Below are 24724 nucleotides of genomic sequence, written 5' to 3'. Positions count from 1 at the left end.
GGCACGCCGTGATGACGTAGAGCGCAGGCCTGGCCTTCTCCATGTGGCTACCCCAGCCCTGACTGAGAGAGGGAGATGGGGAAGAAACTGAAGGTGGGCAAGTCCCGCAGGGACAAATTCTACCATCTGGCCAAGGAGACAGGTAAACCCGTGGGTCAGGGGGCACTGGGGCTGAGGGGGTGAGGGTCAGAGGGCAGCGGGGGTGAGGATGGGGCTAAGGGTCAGAGGGTGATGAGGGAGAGGATAAGGGTCAGAGGGCAGTGGGGTGAGGTTGGGGTAAGGGTCAAGGGGTGAGAATGGGGGTAAAGGTCAGGGGGCAGTGGGGGTGGGATGGGGGTGAGGGGCAGCGGGAGTGAGGGGTGAGGGTGAGGGGCAGCAGGAGTGAGGGGCAGCGGGGGTGAGGGTGGGGGTGAGGGGCGGTGGGGGTGAGGGTGGGGGTGAGGGGCAGCAGGGGTGAGGGGCAGCGGGGGTGAGGGTGGCGGTGAGGGGCAGCGGGGGTGAGGGTGGCGGTGAGGGGCAGCGGGGGTGAGGGGCAGCAGGGGTGAGGGGCAGCAGGGGTGAGGGTGGGGGTGAGGTGCGGTGGGGGTGGGGGTGAGGGGCAGCGGGGGTGAGGATGGCGGTGAGGGGCAGCGGGGGTGAGGATGGCGGTGAGGGGCGGCGGGGGTGAGGTGCGGCGGGGGTGGGGGTGAGGTGCGGCGGGGGTGGGATGAGGGGCGGCGGGGGTGAGGGTGGCGGTGAGGGGCAGCGGGGGTGAGGGTGGGGGTAAAGGGTAGGAGGTGAGGATGGGGGTAAAGGTCAGGGGGCAGCGGGGGTGAGGATGGGGGTAAAGGGTAGGAGGTGAGGATGGGAGTAAAGGTCAGGGGGCAGCGGGGGTGAGGATGGGGGTAAGGGTCAGAGGGCAATGGGGATAAGGGGGAGGGTTAGAGTCAAAGGGCAGTGGGAGGGGTAATTGTGGGGGTGGTGACACAGTGTTTAGACAGTTTATTGAGTGGTTTTGAGTTAATGTCCAGGTTTAACAGTCCCATTTGGGGCAAGGTCTGCTTTTGTTATCAGAGCAGCTGGACAGAGTTTGCTCCAGAATTCACCAAAATCATTATTCGGTTACTCATTCACGGATATGGGCCAGGCCTCGTAGGGAGGGTGGTATAGGTACACCTACCGTGCAGTTAGGGAGGGAGTTCCAGGATTGTTATTGGACATCAGTCAGTCCCCGTTTGGTGTAGGTACACCCACAGTGCTGTTAGGGAGGGAGTTCCAGGATTGTTATTGGACATCAGTCAGTCCCCGTGTGGTGTAGGTACACCCACAGTGCTGTTAGGGAGGGAGTTCCAGGATTGTTATTGGACATCAGTCAGTCCCCGTGTGGTGTAGGTACACCCACAGTGCTGTTAGGGAGGGAGTTCCGGGATTGTTACTGGACATCAGTCAGTCCCCGTGTGGTGTAGGTACACCCACAGTGCTGTTAGGGAGGGAGTTCCAGGATTTTGACCCAGTGACAGTGAAGGAACGGCCGATATATTTCCAAGTCGGGATGGTGAGTGACTCGGAGGGGAACCTCCAGGCGGGGGTGTTCCCAGGTTTCTGCTGCCCTTGTCCTTCTAGATGGTAGAGGTGACGGGTTTGGAAGGTGCTGCCGAAGGAGCCTTGGTGAGTCACTGCGGGGCATCTTGTAGATGGTACACACGGCTGTCACCGTGCCTCAGTGGTGGAGGGAGTGAGTGTTTGTGGTTAGCGTGTCGATCGAGGGGGGCTGCTTTGTCCTGGATGGTGTCGAGCTTCTCGAGTGTTGTTGGGAGCCTCACCCATCCAGGCAAGTGGAGAGTATTCCATCACACTCCTGACTTGTGTCCTTGTAGATGGTGGACAGGCTTTGGGAGGGAGTCAGGAGGTGAGTTACTCTCCGCAGGATTCCCAGCCTCCGACCTGCTCTGGGAGCCACTATATGGCTGGGTCCAGTTCAGTTTCTGGTCAATGGTAACCCCCAGGATGTTGATAGAGGGGGAGGGGATTCAGCAATGGTTTCCCATTGAATATCGAGGGAGAGGGTTAGATTGTCTCTTGTTGGAGATGGTCAGTGTCTGGCACTTGTGTGGCACGAATGTTATCTGCCACTTGTCATTCCAAGCCTAGATATTGTCCAGGTCTTCCTGCATCTGGACACGGACTGCTTCAGTATGTGAGGAGTGGTGAATGGTGCTAAGCATTGTGTAGTCACCATTGACTAGAGTTTGGATCTGACCCATTGGTATCACTTGTATCTTGTGCTTCTGGCATGTGCGTGTTGAAGTTTCACCAGGTTGGCACCTCTGGATGGGCAGGGTCAGAGGCCTGTACCTGTTAGAAGAGTTTGGGAGAATGAGAGATGATCTCATTGGAACATAGCATGGCATATTATCGTTTACTATAAGAATGTAAAACACTATATTTTGATTTGATTTATTATTCTCACATGTATTGGGATAGAGTGAAAAGTATTGTTTCTTGCGCGCTATACAGACAAAGCATACTGTTCATAGAATACAGAGGGGAGAAGAAAAGGAGAGGGTGCAGAATGTAGTGTTACAGTCACAGCGAGGGTGTAGAGAAAGATCAGCTTAATGTGAGGTCGGTCCATTCAAAAGTCTGACAGCAGCAGGGAAGAAGCTGTTCTTGAGTCGGTCGGTACGGGACCTCAGACTTTTGTATCTTTTTCCCCGACGGAAGAAGGTGGAAGAGAGAATGTCCGGGGTGCGTTGGGGGGGGTCCTTGATTATACCGGCTGCTTTTCCCCGAGGCAGCGGGAAGTGTAGACAGAGTCAATGGATGGGAGGCTGGTTTGTGTTATGAACTGGGCTATGTTCACAATGCTTTATAGTTCCTTGTGGTCTTGGGCAGAGCCGTGATACATCGGGAAAGAATGCTTTGTATGATGCATGGTTAAAAATTGGTGAGAGTCGTAGCGGACATGCCAAATTTCCTTAGTCTTCTGAGAAAGTAGAGGCTTTCTTAACCGTAGTGTCGGCATGGGGGCGACCAGGACAGGTAGTTGGTGATCTGGACGCCGAAAAACTTGAAGCTCTCGACCATTTCCACTTAGTCCCCGTTGATGTAGACAGAGACATGCTCCCCTTTACACTTCCTGAAGTCGATGAGAATCTCCTTGGTTTTGTTGACATTGAGGGAGAGGTTATTGTCGCCACACCACTTCACCAGATTCTCTATCTCATTCCTGTACTCGATCTCATTACCAATGGAGAAATAGAGAGACGTCTTTCTTCAGATGAGGAGACCAAAACTACACACAATACTCCAGGTGTGGCCTCACCAACATAGAACATTACAGCGCAGAACAGGCCCTTCGGCCCACGATGTTGCGCCGACCAGTTAAAAAGAAAACAACAACAATGACCCACTAACCTAAACCAATCCCTTTTCATCCATAAACCTATCCACGGATCTCTTAAACGCCCCCAAACTAGGCGCATTTACAACTGCAGCAGGCAGGGCATTCCAATCCCTCACCACCCTCTGGGTAAAGAACCTACCCCTGATATCCGTCCTGTAACTACCCCCCCTTAATTTAAAGCCATGCCCCCTCGTGCTAGATTTTTCCATCAGAGGAAAAAGGCTATCACTATCCACCCTATCTAAACCTCTAATCATCTTATATGTTTCAATAAGATCCCCTCTTAGCCGCCTTCTTTCCAGCGAAAACAACCCCAAATCCCTCAGCCTCTCCTCATAGGACCTCCCCTCCATACCAGGCAACATCCTGGTAAACCTCCTCTGCACCCTCTCCAAAGCCTCCACATCCTTCCTGTAATGTGGGGACCAGAACTGCACACAATACTCCAAGTGCGGCCGCACTAGAGTTGTGTACAGTTGCAACATAACGCTACGACTCCTAAATTCAATCCCCCTACCAATAAACGCCAAGACACTGTATGCCTTCTTAACAACCCTGTAACAACATCCTGTAAAATTGCAGTAAAACATCCCTATCCCTATACTCAAATCCTGAAGGTGTGAGTGCGTTAGAGAAGGTTCAGAGGAGGTTTACGAGGTGGATACCAGGCATGGGCGCGTTGTCTCCTGAGAGAGGGTTGTACAGACTGGGCTGGTGTCCACTGGAGTTTAGAAGAGTGAGGTGGGGGGGGTGGGGTTGATTTGCTTGAAGGATAATGAGATCCTGAACGATCTTGACCAGATAGACGTGGGAAGGGATGTTTCTCCTTGTGGGTGAGTCTGGAACCAAGGCAGGGGGTCGCCGTTTACTCATGAGGACTCCCCCCTTCTGGGACAGAGATGAGGAGAGTTTTAATTCTCTGAGGGGTGAACGTGAGTGATTCCAGAACTGGGTGCCGCTGCGGAGGGTGAGGTGGGGTGTAATTCGAAACACAAACAGGTGGGCCATCGCACGGCGGAGCAGGCCCCGGGTGGGGCCGAATGGCCTCCCAATTCGAACGTCAAGTCCGGATGGGGAAGTGGGGGGGGCTCTTGGGGAATGGTTTCCAGCTGTGTCGGGGAGGGGGGTTGTGGGGAGGGAGCGTGTGTGCTTGCTAACGGAGACTCGTAACGGCCCCCCCCGCTCTGTCTCTGCTCCTCCCCCCTCCCCCCCCCAGGGTACCGTTCACGATCTGCCTTCAAATTAATTCAGCTAAATCGCAAGTTCCAGTTCCTGCAGAAAGCCCGGGCGCTCGTGGATCTGTGTGCAGCCCCTGGAGGATGGTGAGTTTTTCTTTCATTGATTCCTGGGACACGGGGGTCACTGGCTGGGTCAGTATTTATTGCCCATCCCTAATTGCCCCCTTGGAGGGTGGTTGAGAGTCACCCACATTGCTGTGTCTCTGGAGTCCCATGTAGGCCAGACCGGGGTAAGGACGGCAGATTTCCTTCCCTAAAGGGAACCAGATGGGTTTTTCCCACAATGGGCCATCAGTAGATTCTTAATCCCAGATATTTTTTATTGAATTCAAATTCCACCATTTGCCGTGGTGGGACTCGAACCCGGGTCCCCCAGAACATTAGCTGAGTTTCTGGATTAATAGTCTAGCGATAATACCACTGGGTCATAACCCCCTAAGCGAGTGAGCTGGAGGGGTGCCAAGGTCCTGGCAGTAATGACAGGACTCGATTTCACACCCGCCGACTACCCGTCCTGTGTCTGTCAGCCCGAACTTTTCCCTCTGACAGTGCGGCACTCCCTCAGCACTGACCCTCTGACAGTGCGGCGCTCCCTCAGCACTGACCCTCTGACAGTGCGGCACTCCCTCAGCACTGACCCTCTGACAGTGCGGCGCTCCCTCAGCACTGACCCTCTGACAGTGCGGCGCTCCCTCAGCACTGACCCTCTGACAGTGCGGCACTCCCTCAGCACTGACCCTCTGACAGTGCGGCACTCCCTCAGCACTGACCCTCTGACAGTGCGGCGCTCCCTCAGCACTGACCCTCTGACAGTGCGGTGCTTTTCCCAGTCTCTTGATTTCTCCGTTTCTTGTTACAGGTTACAGGTTGCAGCGAACTTCATGCCCGTTTCCAGCCTTGTGATTGGTGAGTACATCGCAGATTTATTACCCTGATTATTAACTGTGTTTTGCTTCATTTTATGTTTGCTCTGCATAGTGTCCCCATCAAACACTCCCAGGACAGGTACAGCACGGGGTTAGATACAGAGTAAAGCTCCCTCTACACTGTCCCCATCAAACACTCCCAGGACAGGTACAGCACGGGGTTAGATACAGAGTAAAGCTCCCTCTACACTGTCCCCATCAAACACTCCCAGGACGGGGACAGCACGGGGTTAGATACAGAGAAAAGCTCCCTCGACACTGTCCCCATCAAACACTCCCAGGACAGGTACAGGACGGGGTTAGATACAGAGTAAAGCTCCCTCTACACTCCCCTATCAAACACTCCCAGGACAGGTACAGCACGGGGTTAGATACAGAGTAAAGCTCCCTCTACATTTCCTGACAGTTTGTTGTTCCCCACTGTGCTCCAATTTATACCCAGTGTCAGCATTGTATGCTCTTTGGACAGTTAAACATTTCCTGTTTCTTTTCCAGGAGTGGACCTCGTTCCGATTAGAGCAATTCCCAACGTTGTGACCCTTCAGGAGGACATCACCACGGAGAAATGTCGCCAGGTAAACACTAGAATATTAATCTTGTAACACAACTCCTCCACTACCGTACCCTGGATTATTACTCCAGTAACGTGACCCCTACACTACCGTACCCTGGATTATTAATCCAGTAACATGACCCCTACACTACCGTACCCTGGATTATTAATCCAGTAACGTGACCCCTACACTACCGTACCCTGGATTATTACTCCAGTAACGTGACCCCTACACTACCGTACCCTGGATTATTAATCCAGTAACATGACCCCTACACTACCGTACCCTGGATTATTAATCCGGTAACGTGACCCCTACACTACTGTACCCTGGATTATTAATCCAGTAACGTGACCCCTACACTACCGTACCCTGGATTATTAATCCAGTAACGTGACCCCTACACTACCGTACCCTGGATTATTAATCCAGTAACGTGACCCCTACACTACCGTACCCTGGATTATTAATCCAGTAACGTAACCCCTACACTACCGTACCCTGGATTATTAATCCAGTAACGTATCCCCTACACTACCGTACCCTGGATTATTAATCCAGTAACGTGACCCCTACACTACCGTACCCTGGATTATTAATCCTGCAATGTGTGGATACTCTGGCAGTAACTGATGTTGAGAGTGAAGCGTTTGGGGAGTGTGCTGGGGTCCGTTAACAGTCCGTTGTTGCTATCCTTCCTTCTCAGTGCTGTCCTCTCTCCTCCCCAGGCCCTGCGGAAGGAGCTCCAGACTTGGAAGGTGGATGTTGTCCTGAACGACGGCGCCCCCAATGTGGGGTCTAACTGGCTGCATGATGCCTTCTCCCAGGGTACGTAGTGACCTGGGCCTGGATGTGGTGGTCTCCCCATTCTCTCCCCCTCGGGGGCACCAAATGAACCACTGGACATCACCATCCCACCCAAACAACAAAGAAAATTCCAGCACAGGAACAGGCCCTTCGGCCCGCCAAGCCTGCACCGACCATGCTGCCCCCCGACTGAACTAAAACCCCTTACCCTTCCGGGGACCTTATCCCTCCATTCCCATCCTATTGATGTATTTGTCAAGATGCCCCTTAAAACTCACTACCGTATCCACTTCCACTCCCTCCCCCGGCAGCGAGTTCCAGCCAAACATAATGTCCCTCATAATCTTGTAGACTTCTATCAAGTCGCCCCTCAACCTCCGTCGCTCCAGTGAGAACAAACCAAGTTTCTCCAACCTCTCCTCATAGCTAATGCCCTCCGTACCAGGCAACATCCTGTTCAATCTTTTCTGTACCCTTTCCAAAGCCTCCACATCCTTCTGGGAGTGTGGTGACCAGAATTGAACGCTATATTTCCAAGTGCGGCCTCACTAAGGTTCTATAAAGCTGCAACGTGACTTGCCAATTTTTAAACTCTATTCTCCTCCCCCCTATTAGCATCTGGGCACGAAGGGAGTGGGTTTCTCCTTGCGTCCTGTTGCCTCTCCAATCTTTTTTTCCCCCCACTTCTCCGTAAATATCCAGGAGTATGTTGGGGGTCATGGTACCCCCATCTTGTACTGTCATCAGAATTGTGGCTTGTTTGCCAGGAATGCTCGTCGGGGAGGCGGTGGCCTAGTGGTGTTATCGCTAGACTGTTAATCCAGAAACTCAGCTAATGTTCTGGGGGACCCGGGTTCGAATCCCACCCACGGCAGACGGTGGAATTTGAATTCAATAAAAAAAATCTGGGATTAAGAATCTACTGATGACCCATTGTGGGAAAAACCCATCTGGTTCCCTTTAGGGAGGGAAATCTGCCGTCCTTACCCCGGTCTGGCCTACATGTGACTCCAGAGATACAGTAATGTGGGTGACTCTCAACTGCCCTCCAAGGGTAACTGGGGATGGGCAATAAATACTGACCCAGCCAGTGACACGCCCGACTGAACAAAGATCATAGCTGTATTTCGGGTCTGTAATCTGTCATCCTCCAATGTCTCGACAAACCCACTCCCTTCCAGCTCTCGTTTGCCCCTTGAAGCTGAGACCAGTGATGGCCCCCAAACCCAGGGTGACCCATCACTGTGGAGCTGGTGCAGCGAGTGCGTTTAAAATGGCGTCTTGATTGCAAGAGGGTCGGGTGTGAACAAGAATGTTACATTTCTACTTTCTAATTGGAAGGGTTCCCAAAGCACCATGAGATATTGAATCTTCATTCACTTCTTTCAAAACTGAACCGGGTCTGCCACAGCTCCCTGGAATTCAATTTCTCCTCAGTATTCCAGCTATTTTCCGAGTTTGGAGATTTCATTGGGATCCTATCATTCGCGTCTGACTGGGTGACTTTTCCAACTTATGTTCTCTTCACAATTCCGTGACTCTGGACTTCCCAACTGGCCTCAAGCTTCCTGGTCCTGGCTTTGGCCAGTCACAGATTGCTGTCTCCCAGAGTTCTTGCTAGATTTCTTTCTCCGTCACTTTCCAAGGGGTCTGCTGGACCTGCCTGTTCCTGGGAGCAATTACACACGGAGAAAAACAAATTAATCCTCAAACCTTCATGGCAATGTGGCAGACATGGGATGCTCCCAAACAGAAATGTAAATTGATCTCCTTTTCCCCTCCAGGACTTTCTAGAGTTTCCTCCGGGTGCTCCGGTTTCCTCCCACAGTTCAAAGATGTGCAGGTTAGGTGGATTGGCCGTGCTAAATTGCCCCTTAGTGACAGGGGGATTGGCAGGGTAAATACATGAGGTTCTGGGGGTAGGGCCTCTCTAGGATTGTGGTGTGTGCAGACTCGATGGGCTGAAGGGCCTCCTTCCGCCCTGCAGGATTTTATGATTAAAACAATGTATCTTGATCTCCCTCTTCTCCCTCTCCCCCTCCTACCTCTCCTACAGCACACCTCACACTGATGGCTCTGAAGTTGGCGTGCGAGTTTCTGAATAAAGGTGGCTGGTTCATCACCAAGGTTTTCCGTTCCAAGGATTACCAGCCGCTGCTCTGGATCCTGCAGCAGTTCTTCCGGAAAGTTCAGGCCACCAAACCCCAGGCTTCCAGGAACGAGTCCGCTGAGATTTTTGTCGTGTGTCAGGGTGAGTCGGCCATCTTGTCCTCGGCCCCTGACCGGCCGTCTCCACTTCCTGTCTCATCAACCTCACCCCCCCTCGCTATGGTGTAGAGTGCAGAATGCAGTGTTAGAGTCACAGTGAGGGTGTAGAGAAAGATCAACTTAATATGAGGTAGGTCCATTCAGAAGTCTGACAGCAGCAGGGAAGAAGCTGTTCTTGAGTCGGTCGGTACGGGACCTCAGACTTTTGTATCTTTTCCCCGATGGAAGAAGGTGGAAGAGAGAATGTCCGGGGTGTGTGTGGGGGGGTCCTTGATTATGCCGGCTGCTTTTCCCCGAGGCAGCGGGAAGTGTAGACAGAGTCAATGGATGGGAGGCTGGTTTGTGTGATGGATTGGGGCTACATTCGCAACCCTTTTGTAGTTCCTTGCGGTCTTGGGCAGAGCAGGAGCCCAGACCAAGCTGTGATACAACCAGAGAGAATGCTTTCTATGGGGCATCTGTAAAAGTTGGTGAGAGTCGTAGCGGAAATGCGAGATTTTCTTCGTTTCCTGAGAAAGTAGAGGCGTTGGTGGGGCTTTCTTAACTATAGTGTCAGCATGGGGGGGACCAGGACAGGTTGTTGGTGATCTGGACACGTAAAAACGTGAAGCTCTCGACCATTCCCACTTTGTCCCCGTTGACAGGGGCGTGTTCTCCGCTACACTTCCTGAAGTCGATGACTTTGGTTAAACCTGGTGTGGACATTATTAACTGTTTCTCCCCCACCCCCATCCCCTGCCCCGTCTCCACAGGCTACGTCGCACCGGATAAAATCGACAACAAGTTCTTTGATCCCAAACATGCGTTCAAAGAGGTGGAAGTTCAGGCCAAGACCATCCGCGATCTGGTCGCTGCCAAGAAGCCCAAGGTAAGCAGCAGAGTGCGCTGTGGGGCGACCTTCCATAGTCCTGTCCAGCAGCCCATCCTCACCTCCTTTAGACTGTGAAAATGATGAAACAGGAGATGTTCTGCAGCAGCCAAATTAAATTCGGGGAGTTGTGGCTTTTTAAGAAATATCTCTGATCTGCACGCGTGGATAGATTAAATCTAACACTGTGGGTTTAATGTAGAACCTCTTGCCTGTATGAAGTACAAACTGAGACTACAAAAGCAATGGCCCAGTGATATTATCCCCAGACTATTAATCCAGAAACTCAACTAATGTCCTGAGGGACCCGGGTTCGAATCCCACCACGGCAGATGGTGGAATGTCAATCCAATAAAAAATATCTGGGATTAAGAATCTACTGATGACCCATTGTGGGAACGTAAGAACATAAGAAATAGGAACAGGAGTAGGCCATCTAGCCCTTCGAGCCTGCCCCGCCATTCAATAAGATCATGGCTGATCTGTCGTGTCTCAGTTCCACATTCCCGCCCTCTCCCCATAACCCTTAATCCCCTCTCTTATCAAAAACCCGTCAACCCGCGTCTTAAAAATATTTAGCGAGGCAGCCTCCACCACTTCAACGGGCAGAGAATTCCAGAGATTCACCAGCCTTTGAGTGAAGAAGTTCCTCCTCAACTCCGTTCTAAACCGCACCCCCTTTATCTTGAGGCTGTGCCCCATAGTCCTACTGTCCTTTCTGAGCGGGAAGAGTCTCTCCACCTCTATCCTATCCATCCCATTCATCATCTTATACGTCTCAAATGAGATCTCCCCTCATTCTTCTAAACTCTAACGAGTACAAGCCTAGTTTATTCAGCCTCTCCTCATAGCTCAACCCCCTCAACTCCGGTATCAGCCTAGTAAACCTCCTCTGCACTCCCTCCAAGGCCAAAATATCCTTGCGTAAGTGCGGCGCCCAAAACTGCACACAGTACTCCAGTTGTGGCCTCACCAATGCCCTATACAGCCGCAGCAAGACCTCCCTACTTTTATATTCAATCCCCCTCGCGATGAAGGCCAGCATCCCATTCGCCTTCCTGACCACCTGCTGCACCTGCAGGCTGGGTTTTTGCGACTCATGCACAAGGACCCCCAGGTCCCTCTGCACCGTCGCCTGCTGCAGTTTTTCGCCACGTAAGTAATAGTCCTTCCTACCATTCTTCCTACCAAAGTGGACCACCTCACACTTCCCATCTGGTTCCCTTTAGGGAAGGAAATCTGCCGTCCTTACCCTGGTCTGGCCTACATGGGACTCCAGAGGCACAGCAATGTGGGTGACTCTCAACTGTCCCTCCAAGGGGTAACTGGGGAAGGGGGGAGCGGGGTGAGACGGGGTTGGGGGGAGGGGGGTGAGACGGGGTTGGGGGGAGGGGGGTGAGACGGGGTTGGGGGGGGGGTGTGTGACGGGGTTGGGGGGGGGGTGAGACGGGGTTGGGGGGAGGGGGGTGAGACGGGGTTGGGGGGAGGCGTGTGACGGGGTTGGGGGGAGGCGTGTGACGGGGTGGGGGGGTGACGGGTGACGGGGTGGGGGGTGTGACGGGGTGGGGGGGGTGACGGGTGCGGGTGGGGACCAGTGGGGCTGTGTTTTAGATCCTTTGACCGATAAGTAGGGAGCTTTGTAAGAGGAATCTTAGAGGAGAGGGAAAGACGGAGAAGTTTGGGGCAGGAATTCCAGAGCTCAGGCTCCCCACTGCTGCTGCCAGGCAGCTGAAGGCACGGCTGCCCATGACGGAGCGATTAAAATCAGGGGATGCTCGAGAGTCCCGTATCAGAGGAACGCAGAGAACTCAGAAGTTACAGAGATAAGGAGGGGGTGTAGGGGCTGGAGGAGGTTACAGAGATAGGGAGGGGGTGTAGGGGGATTGGAGGAGGTTACAGAGATAGGGAGGGGGTGTAGGGGGATTGGAGGAGGTTACAGAGATAGGGAGGGGGTGTAGGGGCTGGACAGGGTTACAGAGATAGGGAGGGGGTGTAGGGGGATTGGAGGAGGTTACAGAGATAGGGAGGGGGGTGTAGAGGCTGGAGGAGGTTACAGTGATAGGGAGGGGGTGTAGGGACTGGAGGAGGTTACAGAGATAGGGAGGGGGTGTAGGGGCTGGAGGAGGTTACAGTGATAGGGAGGGGGTGTAGGGACTGGAGGAGGTTACAGAGATAGGGAGGGGGTGTAGGGGCTGGACGGGGTTACAGAGATAGGGAGGGGGTGTAGGGGCTGGAGGAGGTTACAGAGATAGGGAGGGGGTGTAGGGGGCTGGGGGAGGTCACAGAGATAGGGAGGGGTGTAGGGGGATTGGAGGAGGTTACAGAGATAGGGAGGAGGTGTAGGGGCTGGACGACGTTACAGAGATAGGGAGAGGGGTGTAGGGGCTGGAGAAGGTCACAGAGATAGGGAGGGGTGTAGGGGCTGGAGGAGGTCACAGAGATAGGGAGGGGTGTAGGGGCTGGGAGAGGTTACAGAGATAAGGAGGGGGTGTAGGGGGCTGGAGGAGGTTACAGAGATAGGGAGGGGGTGTAGGGGGCTGGAGGAGGTTACAGAGATAGGGAGGGGGTGTAGGGACTGGAGGAGGTTACAGAGATAGGGAGGGGTATATGGGCTGGAGGAGGTTACAGAGATAGGGAAGGGGTGTAGGGGGCTGGAGGAGGTTACAGAGATAGGGAGGGGGTGTAGAGGCTGGAGGAGGTTACAGAGATAGGGAGGAGGTGTAGGGGCTGGACAGGGTTACAGAGATAGGGAGAGGGGTGTAGGGGCTGGAGGAGGTTACAGAGATAAGGAGGGGTGTAGGGGCTGGGGGAGGTCACAGAGATAGGGAGGGGTGTAGGGGCTGGGAGAGGTTACAGAGATGAGGGGGTGTAGGGGGCTGGAGGAGGTTACAGAGATAGGGAGGGGGTGTAGGGGGCTGGAGGAGGGTTACAGAGATAGGGAGGGGGTGTAGGGGGATTGGAGGAGGTTACAGAGATAGGGAAGGGTGTAGGGGCTGGGAGAGGTTACAGAGATAGGGAGGGGGTGTAGGGGGCTGGAGGAGGGTTACAGAGATAGGGAGGGGATGTAGGGGCTGGAGGAGGTTACAGAGATAGGGAGGAGGTGTAGGGGCTGGAGGGGGTTACAGAGATAGGGAGAGGGGTGTAGGGGGCTGGAGGAGGTTACAGAGATAGGGAGGGATTTGTAAGCGAGGGTAAGAATTTTCAATCTGAGGTGCTGTTCATCGGGGAGTCAGTGTGGGACAGCGAGCACGGGGTGGGAAAGTGTTTTGGGTGGGGTGAACGTTACGGAGGTGGGAGTGCGGGATGGAGAGTGACTAGGAATGGTGGAGTCTGGAGTGACTGGGCGAGGGCTTCCACATTCTTTGAGCAGAGAGGGGTTGGGGTGGATGTATACGGAGGTGGGTGCGGGACAGATGATGAGCGGCAGTGATGAGGGGGTGTGTTTGATGCAGGAGGGACGGTGCCAGCCCTGAATCAGGAGTTGTCCCGACTCCCCGCTGATGTGTGGGCCTATTTCCTCTAGGCGGAAGGATACACAGAGGGCGACTACACGCTGTACCACCGCTTCACGCTGACAGAGTTCGTCAAGGCCCAGAATCCCGTCGACTTCCTGGACAAAGCCAGCGAGGTGAGTGGCCTTGTGGGTGCCTGAGCTGACCTTTCACCCCAGGGCACTGCTGGGTCAAAGGTGGCTCCCGGCATTGGGATGGGGAATTGAACCTTCAACGGGGACACTTGCACTGTCAGAAGCTAAAGCTCTGTACCGCCATGAGTAGGTAAGAAGTCTCTCAACGCCAGGTTCGGAATGAAAGCGCTCCGAAAGCTAGTGGTGTTTACTACCAAATAAACCTGTTGGACTTTAACCTGGTGTTGTGAGACTTCTTACTGTGTTTACCCCAGTCCAACGCCGGCATCTCCACATTGTGACTGCCATGATTACACATCTTTGGACGCTAAGGGGCAATTTAGCATGGCCAATCCACCCTAACCTACACATCTTTGGACACTAAGGGACAATTTAGCATGGCCAATCCACCCTAACCTACACATCTTTGGACACTAAGGGGCAATTTAGCATGGCCAGTCCACCCTAACCTGCACATCTTTGGACACTAAGGGACAATTTAGCATGGCCAATCCACCCTAACCTACACATCTTTGGACACTAAGGGACAATTTAGCATGGCCAACCCACCCTAACCTACACATCTTTGGACACTAAGGGACAATTTAGCATGGCCAATCCACCCTAACCTACAAATCTTTGGACAGTAAGGGACAATTTAGCATGGCCAACCCACCCTAACCTACAAATCTTCGGACACTAAGGGACAATTTAGCATGGCCAACCCACCTAACCTGCACATCTTTGGACACTAAGGGACAGTTTAGCATGGCCAATCCACCCTAACCTGCACATCTTTGGACACTAAGGGGCAATTTAGCATGGCCAATCCACCTAACCTACACATCTTTGGACACTAAGGGGCAATTTAGCATGGCCAATCCACCTAACCTACACATCTTTGGACACTAAGGGGCAATTTAGCATGGCCAATCCACCTAACCTACACATCTTTGGACACTAAGGGGCAATTTAGCATGGCCAATCCACTTCGATGCCTTCTCTTTCTGACAGACTGCACCTGAGCCCTGGTCGTCAGGCTGAAACCTGAGCCCTTCAACTTAGCGAGGCCAAACCACCTAACCAGTTCTATACTGCCATGACTACACATCTTTGGACACTAAGGGGCAATTTAACATGACTCTCCCTTTTGTCTGCAGATTACCTTTGATGATCCAGAGCTGGAAAACCATTCGGCCACCACCCCGGAGATCCGGGAATGTTGCAAGGATATCCGGGTGCTGGGTCGCAAGGAGCTGAGGCAAGTGGGAGTTCCCCGTCTCAAAGTGGCGGTGCTCTGTACTGAGTGATTCCCAATTTGGGAGTTGGGGGTTGGGCGTTACCTTTACCAGGAAAGGCTGCTCGTGTTCGGAGTCGCAGTCTGAGGATTCAGGGTAGACCATTTAGGATGGAGGTGAGGAGACATTTCTTCACCTGGTGAGCCTGTGGAATTCATTCCCAGAGGAAGTTGTTGATGCCAAAACATTGAATGTGTTGAGGAGGCGGCTGGATACAGCGCTTGGGGTGAACTTGATCGAAGGTTATGGGGGGAAGGCAGGGACTTGGGAATCCTTGTTCAGGATTCTGTTGAGGTTAACGTGTAGGTGCAGTCAGCAGTTAGGGAGGGATTTTGACCCGGTGACAGTGACGGAACGGCCATTTGGGAACTGTTGATGTACCTGGGAGCCCTCGTGTATCGGTCGCTGAAAGTAAGCGCACAGGTACAGCAAGCAGTTAGGAAGGCAAATGGTATGTTGGCCTTCATTGTAAGAGCGTGTTAGTCCAGGAGCAAGGACGTCTCACCGCAGCTGTCCAGAGCCTCGGTGAGGCCACAGCTGGAATATTGTGAGCGGTTCTGGTCTCTTCATGTAAGAAAGGACACACTCACAGGCAGCACAGTGGTTAGCACTGCTGCCTCACGGTGTCAGGGACCCAGATTTAATTCCCAGCTTGGGTCACTGCCTGTGCAGAGTCTGCACGTTCTCCCCGTGTCTGCATGGGTTTCCTCCGGTTTCGCAGATGTGCAGGTTCGGTGGATTGGCCATGCTAAATTGTCCCTTAGTGTCCAAAGATGTGTAGGTTAGGGTGGATTGGCCATGCTAAATTGTCCCTTAGTGTCCAAAGATGTGTAGGTTAGGTGGATTGGCCGTGCTAAATTGTCCCTTAGTGTCCAAAGATGTGTAGGTTAGGGTGGATTGGCCATGCTAAATTGTCCCTTAGTGTCCAAAGATGTGTAGGTTAGGGTGGATTGGCCATGCTAAATTTCCCCTTAGTGTCCAAAGATGTGCAGGTTAGGGCAGATTGGCCATGCTAAATTGTCCCTTAGTGTCCAAAGATGTGTAGGTTACGTGGATTGGCCATGCTAAATTGTCCCTTAGTGTCCAAAGATGTGCAGGTTAGGGGGATTGGCCATGCTAAATTGCCCCTTAGTGTCCAAAGATGTGCAGGTTAGGGTGGATTGGCCGTGCTAAATTGTCCCTTAGTGTCCAAAGATGTGCAGGTTAGGGTGGATTGGCCATGCTAAATTGTCCCTTAGTGTCCAAAGATGTGCAGGTTAGGGAGATTGGCCATGCTAAATTGTCCCTTAGTGTCCAAAGATGTGCAGGTTAGGGGGATTGGCCATGCTAAATTGTCCCTTAGTGTCCAAAGATGTGTAGGTTAGGGGGATTGGCCATGCTAAATTGTCCCTTAGTGTCCAAAGATGTGCAGGTTAGGGCAGATTGGCCATGCTAAATTGTCCCTTAGTGTCCAAAGATGTGCAGGTTAGGGGGATTGGCCATGCTAAATTGCCCCTTAGTGTCCAAAGATGTGCAGGTTAGGGTGGATTGGCCATGCTAAATTGTCCCTTAGTGTCCAAAGATGTGCAGGTTAGGGTGGATTGGCCGTGCTAAATTGTCCCTTAGTGTCCAAAGATGTGTAGGTTAGGGAGATTGGCCGTGCTAAATTGTCCCTTAGTGTCCAAAGATGTGTAGGTTAGGGGGATTGGCCATGCTAAATTGTCCCTTAGTGTCCAAAGATGTGTAGGTTAGGGGGATTGGCCATGCTAAATTGTCCCTTAGTGTCAGGGGGATTACTCAGGTAAATACATGAGGTTAGGGGGTTAAGACCTGGGTGGGATTGTGGTCAGTGCAGGCTCAATGGGCAGAATGGCCTCCTGCGCTATAGGGTTCTATGATTCTATAGCCGCAGAGGGAGTGCAGCGAATGTTCGCCAGGCTGGTTCCTGGAATGGCGGGATTGTCACTCGAGGAGAGATTGAGGGCGACCGGGCCTGGATTCACCGACGTTCCAGAGAATGAGAAGGGATCTGATCGGAACGTGTAACATTCTGGCAGAGCTGGACAGACTGGATACAGGGATATTGTTTCCTCTGGATGACGGGGTCCCGGACACAGGATTCGGGAGAGATCATTTTGGACGGAGATGAGGAGAGATATCTTGACTCAGAGGCTGGTGAAGCTGTGGAACTCTCTCCCACAGAAAACCTTGAGGGACTGAGTCACTGAATCTGTTTACACAGGAAATAGAGAGATTTCATCGACGCTAAAAGAGTGACGGGGAGAGAGGGGGGCAGTGTGGAGTGAGATAGAGGATTAGCCAATGATCGTAACGACTGGTGGGAGCGGGCTCTAGGTTCTGTGTTTCTACAGACGGGATGGTGAGTGACTCAGAGGGGAATCTCCAGGTGGAAGGTGTCCCCAGGCATGGCAGACTGGTGCAGAAGGTGAAGTCGCATGGGATCAGAGGTGAGCTGGCAAGGTGGATACAAAACTGGCTCGGTCACAGAAGACAGAGGGTAGCAATGGAAGGGTGCATTTCTGAATGGAGGGCTGTGACGAGTGGTGTCCCTCAGGGATCAGTGCTGGGACCTTTGCTGATATTACATGGGAAAATGTAACTGGATTGATTAGTAAGTTTGTGGCTGACACAAAGGTTGGTGGATTTGTGGATAGCGATGAGGACCATCAGAGGATACAGCAGGATATAGATCGGTTGGAGACTTGGGCGGAGAGATGGCGGATGGAGTTTAATCTGGATAAATGTGAGGGAATGTATTTTGGAAGGTCTAATACAGATAGGAAATATACAGTAAATGGCAGAACCCTTAAGAGTATTGATAGGCAGAGGGATCTGGGTGTACAGGTACACCGATCACTGAAAGTGGCAATGCAGGTGGGGAAGGTAGCCAAGAAGGCATACGGCATGCTTGCCTTCATCTGCCGGGGCATTGAGTTTAAAAATTGGCAAGTCATGTTGCAGCTTTATAGAACCCTAGTGAGGCTGCACTTGGAATGTAGTGTTCAATTCTGGTCGCTCACACTACCAGAAGGATGTGGAGGCTTTGGAGAGGGTACAGAAAAGATTTACCAGGATGTTGCCTGGTACGGAGGGCATTAGCTATGAGGAGAGGTTGGAGAAACTTGGTTTGTTCTCATTGGAGCGATGGAGGTTGAGGGGAGACCTGATAGAAGTCTACAAGATTATGAGGGGCATGGACAGAGTGGATAGTCAGAAGCTTTTTCCCAGGGTGGAAGGGTCAATTACTAGGGGGACACAGGTTTAAGGTGAGAGGGGCAAGGTTTAAAGGGAATGTATGAGGAAGGTTTTTTATACAGAGGATGGAACTTGTTGCCGGGGAGGTAGTGGAAGCGGATACGATATTGAGTTTTAAGGGGTGTCTTGACAAATACATGAATAGGTTGAGAATAGAGTGATATGGTCCCTGGAAGAGTAGGGGGTTTTAGTTCAGTGGGGCAGCATGGTCGGTGCAGGCTTGGAGGGCCGAAGGGCCTGTTCCTGTGCTGTAATTTTCTTTGTTCTTTGTATCTGCTGCCCTTGTCCTTCTAGATGGTAGAGGTGGTGGGCTTGGAAGGTGCTGCCTAAGGAGCCTCGGTGAGTCGCTGCGGGGCATCTTGTAGATGGTACACACGGCTGTCACTGTGTGTCAGGGGTGGAGGGAGGGAGTGTTTGTGGTTAGTGTGTCGATCGAGCGGGGCTGCTTTGTCCTGGATGGTGTCGAGCTTCTCGAGTGTTGTTGGGAGCCGCTCCCATCCAGGCAAGTGGAGAGTATTCCATCACACTCCTGACTTGTGTCCTTGTAGATGGTGGACAGGCTTTGGGAGGGAGTCAGGAGGTGAGTTACTCTCCGCAGGATTCCCAGCCTCTGACCTGCTCTGGGAGCCACTGTGTTTATATGGCTGGGTCCAGTTCAGTTTCTGGTCAATGGTAACCCCCAGGATGTTGATAATGGGGGAAGGGATTCAGCGATGGTTATACCATTGAATGTCACTTTGATCTCCTTAGCTAAGGAAAGATGTACCGGCGTTAGAGGCAGTTCAGAGAAGATTCACTAGGTTGACCCCGGGGAGGGAGGGATTTTCTCACCATGGTAGGCTTCTGCAGAAAATGCAGATGTATGGGATTGGTGGTAATTTAGGTACTTGGATCAGGAATTGGTTAGCAGATAGGAGACAGAGGGTGGTGGTTGATGGTAATTATTCATCATGGAGTTCGGTTACGAGTGGTGTGCCTCAGGGATCTGTTTTGGGGCCACTGCTGTTTGTAATCTTTATTAATGATCTGGATGAGGGTATAGTTGGGTGGATTAGTAAGTTTGCTGATGACACCAAAGTCGGAGGTGTGGTAGATTGTGAGGAAGGGTGTCGAAGTTTGCAGGGTGACTTGGACAGGTTGCAGAGCTGGGCCGCGAGGTGGCGGATGGAGTTTAATGCGGAGAAGTGTGAGGTAATCCATTTCGGTAGGAATAACAGATGTGTTGAGTATAGGGCTAACGGTAGGACTCTGAATAGTGTGGATGAGCAGAGGGATCTAGGTGTATGTGTACATAGATCCCTGAAAGTTGGGAATCAAGTAGATAAGGTTGTTAAGAAGGCGTACGGTGTCTTGGCGTTTATTGGTAGGGGGATTGAATTTAGGAGTCGCAGCGTCATGTTGCAACTGTACACAACTCTGGTGCGGCCGCACTTGGAGTACTGTGTGCAGTTCTGGTCCCCACATTACAGGAAGGATGTGGAGGCTTTGGAGAGGGTGCAGAGGAGGTTTACCAGGATGTTGCCTGGTATGCAGGGGAGGTCCTATGAGGAGAGACTGAGGAATTTGGGGTTGTTTTCACTGGAAAGAAGGCGGCTAAGAGGGGATCTTATAGAAACATATAAGATGATTAGAGGTTTAGACAGGGTGGATGGTGATAGCCTGTTTCCTCGGATGGAGAAAGCTAGCACGAGGGGGCATGGCTTTAAATTAAGGGGGGGTAGTTATAGGACGGATGTCAGGGGCAGGTTCTTTACCCAGAGGGTGGTGAGGGACTGGAATGCCCTGCCTGCTGCAGTTGTAAATGCGCCTAGTTTGGGGGCGTTTAAGAGATTGGTGGATAGGTTTATGGACGAAAAGGGACTGGTTTAGATTAGTGGGTCATTGTTTTTTTTTAAAAATAAGACTGGTCGGCGCAACATTGTGGGCCGAAGGGCCTGTTCCGCGCTGTAATGTTCTATGTTCTATGTTCTATGAGGGGTTGAGTCAGTTGGATCTGTACTCGATGGAGTTTAGAAGATTGAGAGGAGACCTTATTGAGACGTATCGGGCTGTGGAGACTGGGTCACTAAGTCTGTTCCAGGCTGAGACAGAGAGAGATTGTTAATCAGTGAGGGAATCGAGGGGATAAGGTGGGAAAGTGGGAGAGGAGGACTATCACATCAGATCAGCCATTGAACAGAGCAGACTCGATGGGCCGAATGGCCTATTTCTGCGTCTAAGTCTTGTGGTCTTATGTGCGATGATTTGAACCCTTCCTGTTGGAGCTGGTCGTTGGCTGCCACTTGTGTGTATGGCCCTCACCGCTACTCCAAGTGACAGTAGTATGGTCTCCTTCCCCCCCCCCACAGGTCAATGCTGAACTGGAGGAACAAACTGAGACGACACCTAGCCAAGAAGCTGAAGGAGCAGGCCAAGAGTCTGGACGGAGATATCAGGTGAGTCCTCGGCACCCCACTGTATCAGCGGGAAGTGAGTCGGCAGCGAGGGGTGGGTCGGTGTGTTACCACGCGGCTCAGAAACTCCGGGGTGTTTTACGAAATCCTAAACTTTGCCCTTTGAATTTGGTTAGGGTGGGTGTAAGATATTTCACTCTGGGTCTGATTCTCACTAGGAAGGGGTGATACATGGGAAAACGGTACGCACTGCTCCCTCACAGCACCAGGAACCCGGCTTGGGTCACTGTCTGTGTGGAGTCTGCACATTCTCCCCGTGTCTGCATGGGTTTCCTCCGGGTGCTGCGGTTTCCTCCCACAGTCCAAAAGTAGTGCTGGTTAGGTGCATGCTAAATTCTCCCTCAGTGTACCTGAACAGGTGCCGGAGTGTGGCGACTGGGGGATTTTCACAGTAACTTCATTGCGATGTTAATGTAAGCTTACTTGTGACAATAATAAATAACAAAAAAAACTCTTGATGATTGAAGTTTAAGAGTACAGTTAACGTATAATAAAGATTTATCGTAATTTTTACCAATTCCAAAAAAGCAATTATATTGTGTAAACCTTTACAGCCAGCTCTCTCTGTTGTTCCAAGTCAAACAGCATCCTACACCCTTCTCCAGACTTGCACACAAAGTAAGTACACTCACATGATGCTGTGTTTTGCAGCATTTTAACACCCCCTGGGAGTTGGCTCTTTGAATGTTGGATTAAATCTCTGTGTGGAGTTCTCAACACTCCTCTAGAGAGAGACAGAGACACTGCTTTCTTCCAGCAGCTTCTAGCTAGCCATTACACTGAGACCAGTGGACTAAAACCTGTCCCCCTGCTGTTGGCAACCCCCATGCCGCAAGCATAACCCCATAAGATATAGGAGCAGAATTAGGCCACTCGGCCCATCGAGTCTGCTTCTCCGTTCAATCATGGCTGATATTTTTCTCATCCCCCATTCTCCTGCCTTTTCTCCATAACCCCTGATCCCCTTATTAATCAGGAACCGATCTATCTCTGTCTTAAAGACACTCAGTGACCCGGCCTCCTCTGTGGCAAAGAGTTCCACACATTCCCCACTCTCTGGCTGAAGAAATTCCTCCTCATCTCTGTTTTAAAGGATCGTCCCTTTAGCCTGAGGTTGTTCCCTCTGGTTCTAGTTTTTCCTACTGGTGGAAACGCCCTCTCCACGTCCACTCTATCCAGGGCCTCGCAGTATCCTGTAAGTTTCAATAAGATCCCCCCTCCCCCATCCTTCTAAACTCCATCGAGTACAGACCCAGAGCCCTCAACCCGTTCCTCATACAACAAGCTCTTCGTTCCAGGGATCATTCTTGTGAACCTCCTCTGGACCCTTTCCAAGGCCGACACATCCTTCCTTAGATACGGGGCCCAAAACTGCTCACAATACTCCAAATGGGGTCTGACCGGAGTCTTATACGACCTCAGAAGTCCATCCCTGCCCTTGTATTCTAGCCCTCTCGACATGAATGCTAACGCTTGTTCTGGGTCAGGTTAGAAACTCAAAAGCGTTTTACAAAGCCCATATGAATCATAAGTTTTGCATCTTGAATGTGGCTGGAATAAGCATGAGATATCCCACTTCAGGTGTTGATTCAGAAGACCCACTCGGGAGCTTTTACTAAACAAAGTTTATTTAAGAATACAGTTAACGTGTTTTGTAAGAAATTAGCAAGAACTTTTAACACAAGCAAAACATTCACTATAACTCTTCATGATTATATCTAATGTGTTCCAATTAAAGCCAAAATCCATACACAACAAAACAACCCTTTTTCACAGGTTTAACATAGCACAGACTAATGCTCACGAGATACTAGATAGTGAGTCCTTGGTTGAAGTCTGCAGTTCTCTGGATTCATTCCAAACACTTTGAAGACAAGACAGGTTCCCAGAACACCAGAGAGAGAGGCTCTGGTCCAGCCCCCAACAACAGCAGCTAACCACCCTTCAGGAAAACAACAGAGAGAGAAGGAAAACATCTCTTTTTAACTTGCTAACCTTCTGAAATGAAAAACACAAACCTGCAGCTCCAAACCAAAATGAAATCACCTGATCTGCCCACAGTTTATTTCTCCTCCCAACAATGATGTCACCTCGGGGTGTGAGCATGAATTTTAAAAAAATCCTTAAAGGAACACTAACATCAAATACTGCATTTGCCTTCCTAACTACAACTCAACTTAGAATGGAGCGAATAATTACTCGATCAATCCAGTGTTATAAATTTGGTGTTTATAAAATTGTAAAAAAAAATTGAGGTGAAAGGTAGCATCTTTTAAAGAGTTTAAAAAGAAAAGCAGGTGCATATTGAGTACACAGACTGAAACAAAATCCAAACAGTAGTGTTGCCAAGACAACAGGCAGTTTTTGAATTTGAGCCAATCAGTTTAAATTAGGCACTTAGCTCTCAGCAACCAATCAGATTTGAAATTGACGTTTTGGTAACCTGAGGGCCAATCCAGTTGTGGGAAATATTGATATGTCAATGGGGGTATAAGAGACGAGGGTAATGGCGCAACTGGAAGAGAGCACCTGTCACCGCTCACACCTCGAGACAGACTTGCTGGCTCTGGTGGCTACATTTATGTCTTAAAAGAAAACCTCATCTAGATAGCAAAAGAAGACAGAAGATCCCAAATGATGTCAGACCTGACTGTAATTTCGGGAGTAACTAAAAGTCAATTTTTTTTTTGTTAGAGTGGGAATTGTATTTATGTAAACTGCATTCCACTAGAATAGTGTTTTATCCGGTTTGTTAATAGTTCAGTTAACCTGTTCATTGTTAGTCAGATAACTGGAGTGTTACTTGTTGATTTTACAGAGTGTGTGTTGGGGAGTTACTTTGATTTGACCACCCAGTGTTGCTGATGAGCCGATCACATCACCTCACACACTCTAACAGATTATGAGGTGAGAGACTCCTCATTGAGTGGTTAGGAGTGAGTTGACAGAGGGGGGGGGGGGAATCCCCCTCTGCTTCATAACACCAGGGTTCGCTAAAATCCCAAAACCCTGCATTAGCTCAGTTTAATCTTAAATGTTGTCCATTCTCCTACTTAATTAATAACGTTGACACGGGTTGCAGACGACACGGCACCGATTAAACCACCAGGACCTGCGTGAAACACCCTGCGGAGAAAAATACACTATCATCGCAGGGTGAGGGCCAGTGAGAGCTGACCAGGTTTATAGAAGGCGGACGACTGGTTTGGTAACATCCAGTTTGATTGTGCGATGGCTGCTGCAGTCAAACAGTCGATACTGGGGGTTTTTTTTTCCCCCGTTGGGGAAGTGTCCACATTGGATTGGCAATTTCACTGGGCACCCAGGCTTAGGATAGGAGAGGGCGCGCGTACCCACAGCGTTAACTAACATTCCCCCACCCCTTTCAGCCTGAGTTCGGAGAGTGAGAGCGAAGAGGAGAGGGAGGCCCCAGAGGCCCCCGAGCAGCAGGACGAGGAGGCCCAGGAAGAGGAGCAGTTGGAACACCAGCTGGCTACGCTGAAGGCAGAGGAGTTGGCGGAGTTAAAGAGGTAATTCCTGCGGGCGAGCGCTGATCAAGACCGGGGGGGGTGGGGGGGGGTGCGGAAGAGGAACGCACAACCGAGTCTCACTCACTGTCGAACTGTCACCTTCCCAAACACCACGAGGATCCTGTCTGCAGGGGGCTGGGGGAGGTTGCAGAGATAGGGAGGGGGTGTAGGGGGGGCTGGAGGAGGTTACAGAGATAGGGAGGGGGTGTAGGGGCTGGGGGAGGTTACAGAGATAGGGAGGGGGTGTAGGGGCTGGAGGAGGTTACAGAGATAGGGAGGGAGTGTAGGGGGGGCTGGAGGAGGTTACAGAGATAGGGAGGGGGTGTAGGGGGGGCTGGAGGAGGTTACAGAGATAGGGAGGGGGTGTAGGGGGTGGAGGAGGTTACAGAGATAGGGGTGTAGGGGCTGGAGGGGGTTACAGAGATAGGGAGGGGGTGTAGGGGCTGGAGGAGGTTACAGAGATAGGGAGGGGGTGTAGGGGCTGGAGGAGGTTACAGAGATAGGGAGGTGGTGTGGG

General features: G+C 51.5%; 1 protein-coding gene across 1 annotated transcript; it reads left to right on the top strand.

The window, feature by feature from the left end:
- On the top strand, positions 1–24207 carry LOC145339564 (pre-rRNA 2'-O-ribose RNA methyltransferase FTSJ3-like; the record flags this gene model as incomplete). The annotated part of the gene is made up of 11 exons (XM_080184053.1): positions 1–142; positions 4602–4707; positions 5483–5529; positions 6045–6124; positions 6832–6931; positions 8967–9161; positions 9931–10046; positions 13570–13674; positions 14832–14932; positions 20573–20659; positions 24067–24207. Coding segments are annotated over exons 1-11 (1145 nt in total), but the record flags the coding sequence as incomplete, so codon positions are not given.
- Between the last annotated feature and the right edge of the window lie 517 nt (positions 24208–24724).

Source organism: Carcharhinus amblyrhynchos, unplaced genomic scaffold, assembly GCF_965287045.1.
Source record: "Carcharhinus amblyrhynchos unplaced genomic scaffold, sCarAmb.v2.hapA scaffold_538, whole genome shotgun sequence".
Taxonomy (NCBI): domain Eukaryota; kingdom Metazoa; phylum Chordata; class Chondrichthyes; order Carcharhiniformes; family Carcharhinidae; genus Carcharhinus; species Carcharhinus amblyrhynchos.
This window is presented reverse-complemented; position numbering and strand designations above follow the sequence as displayed.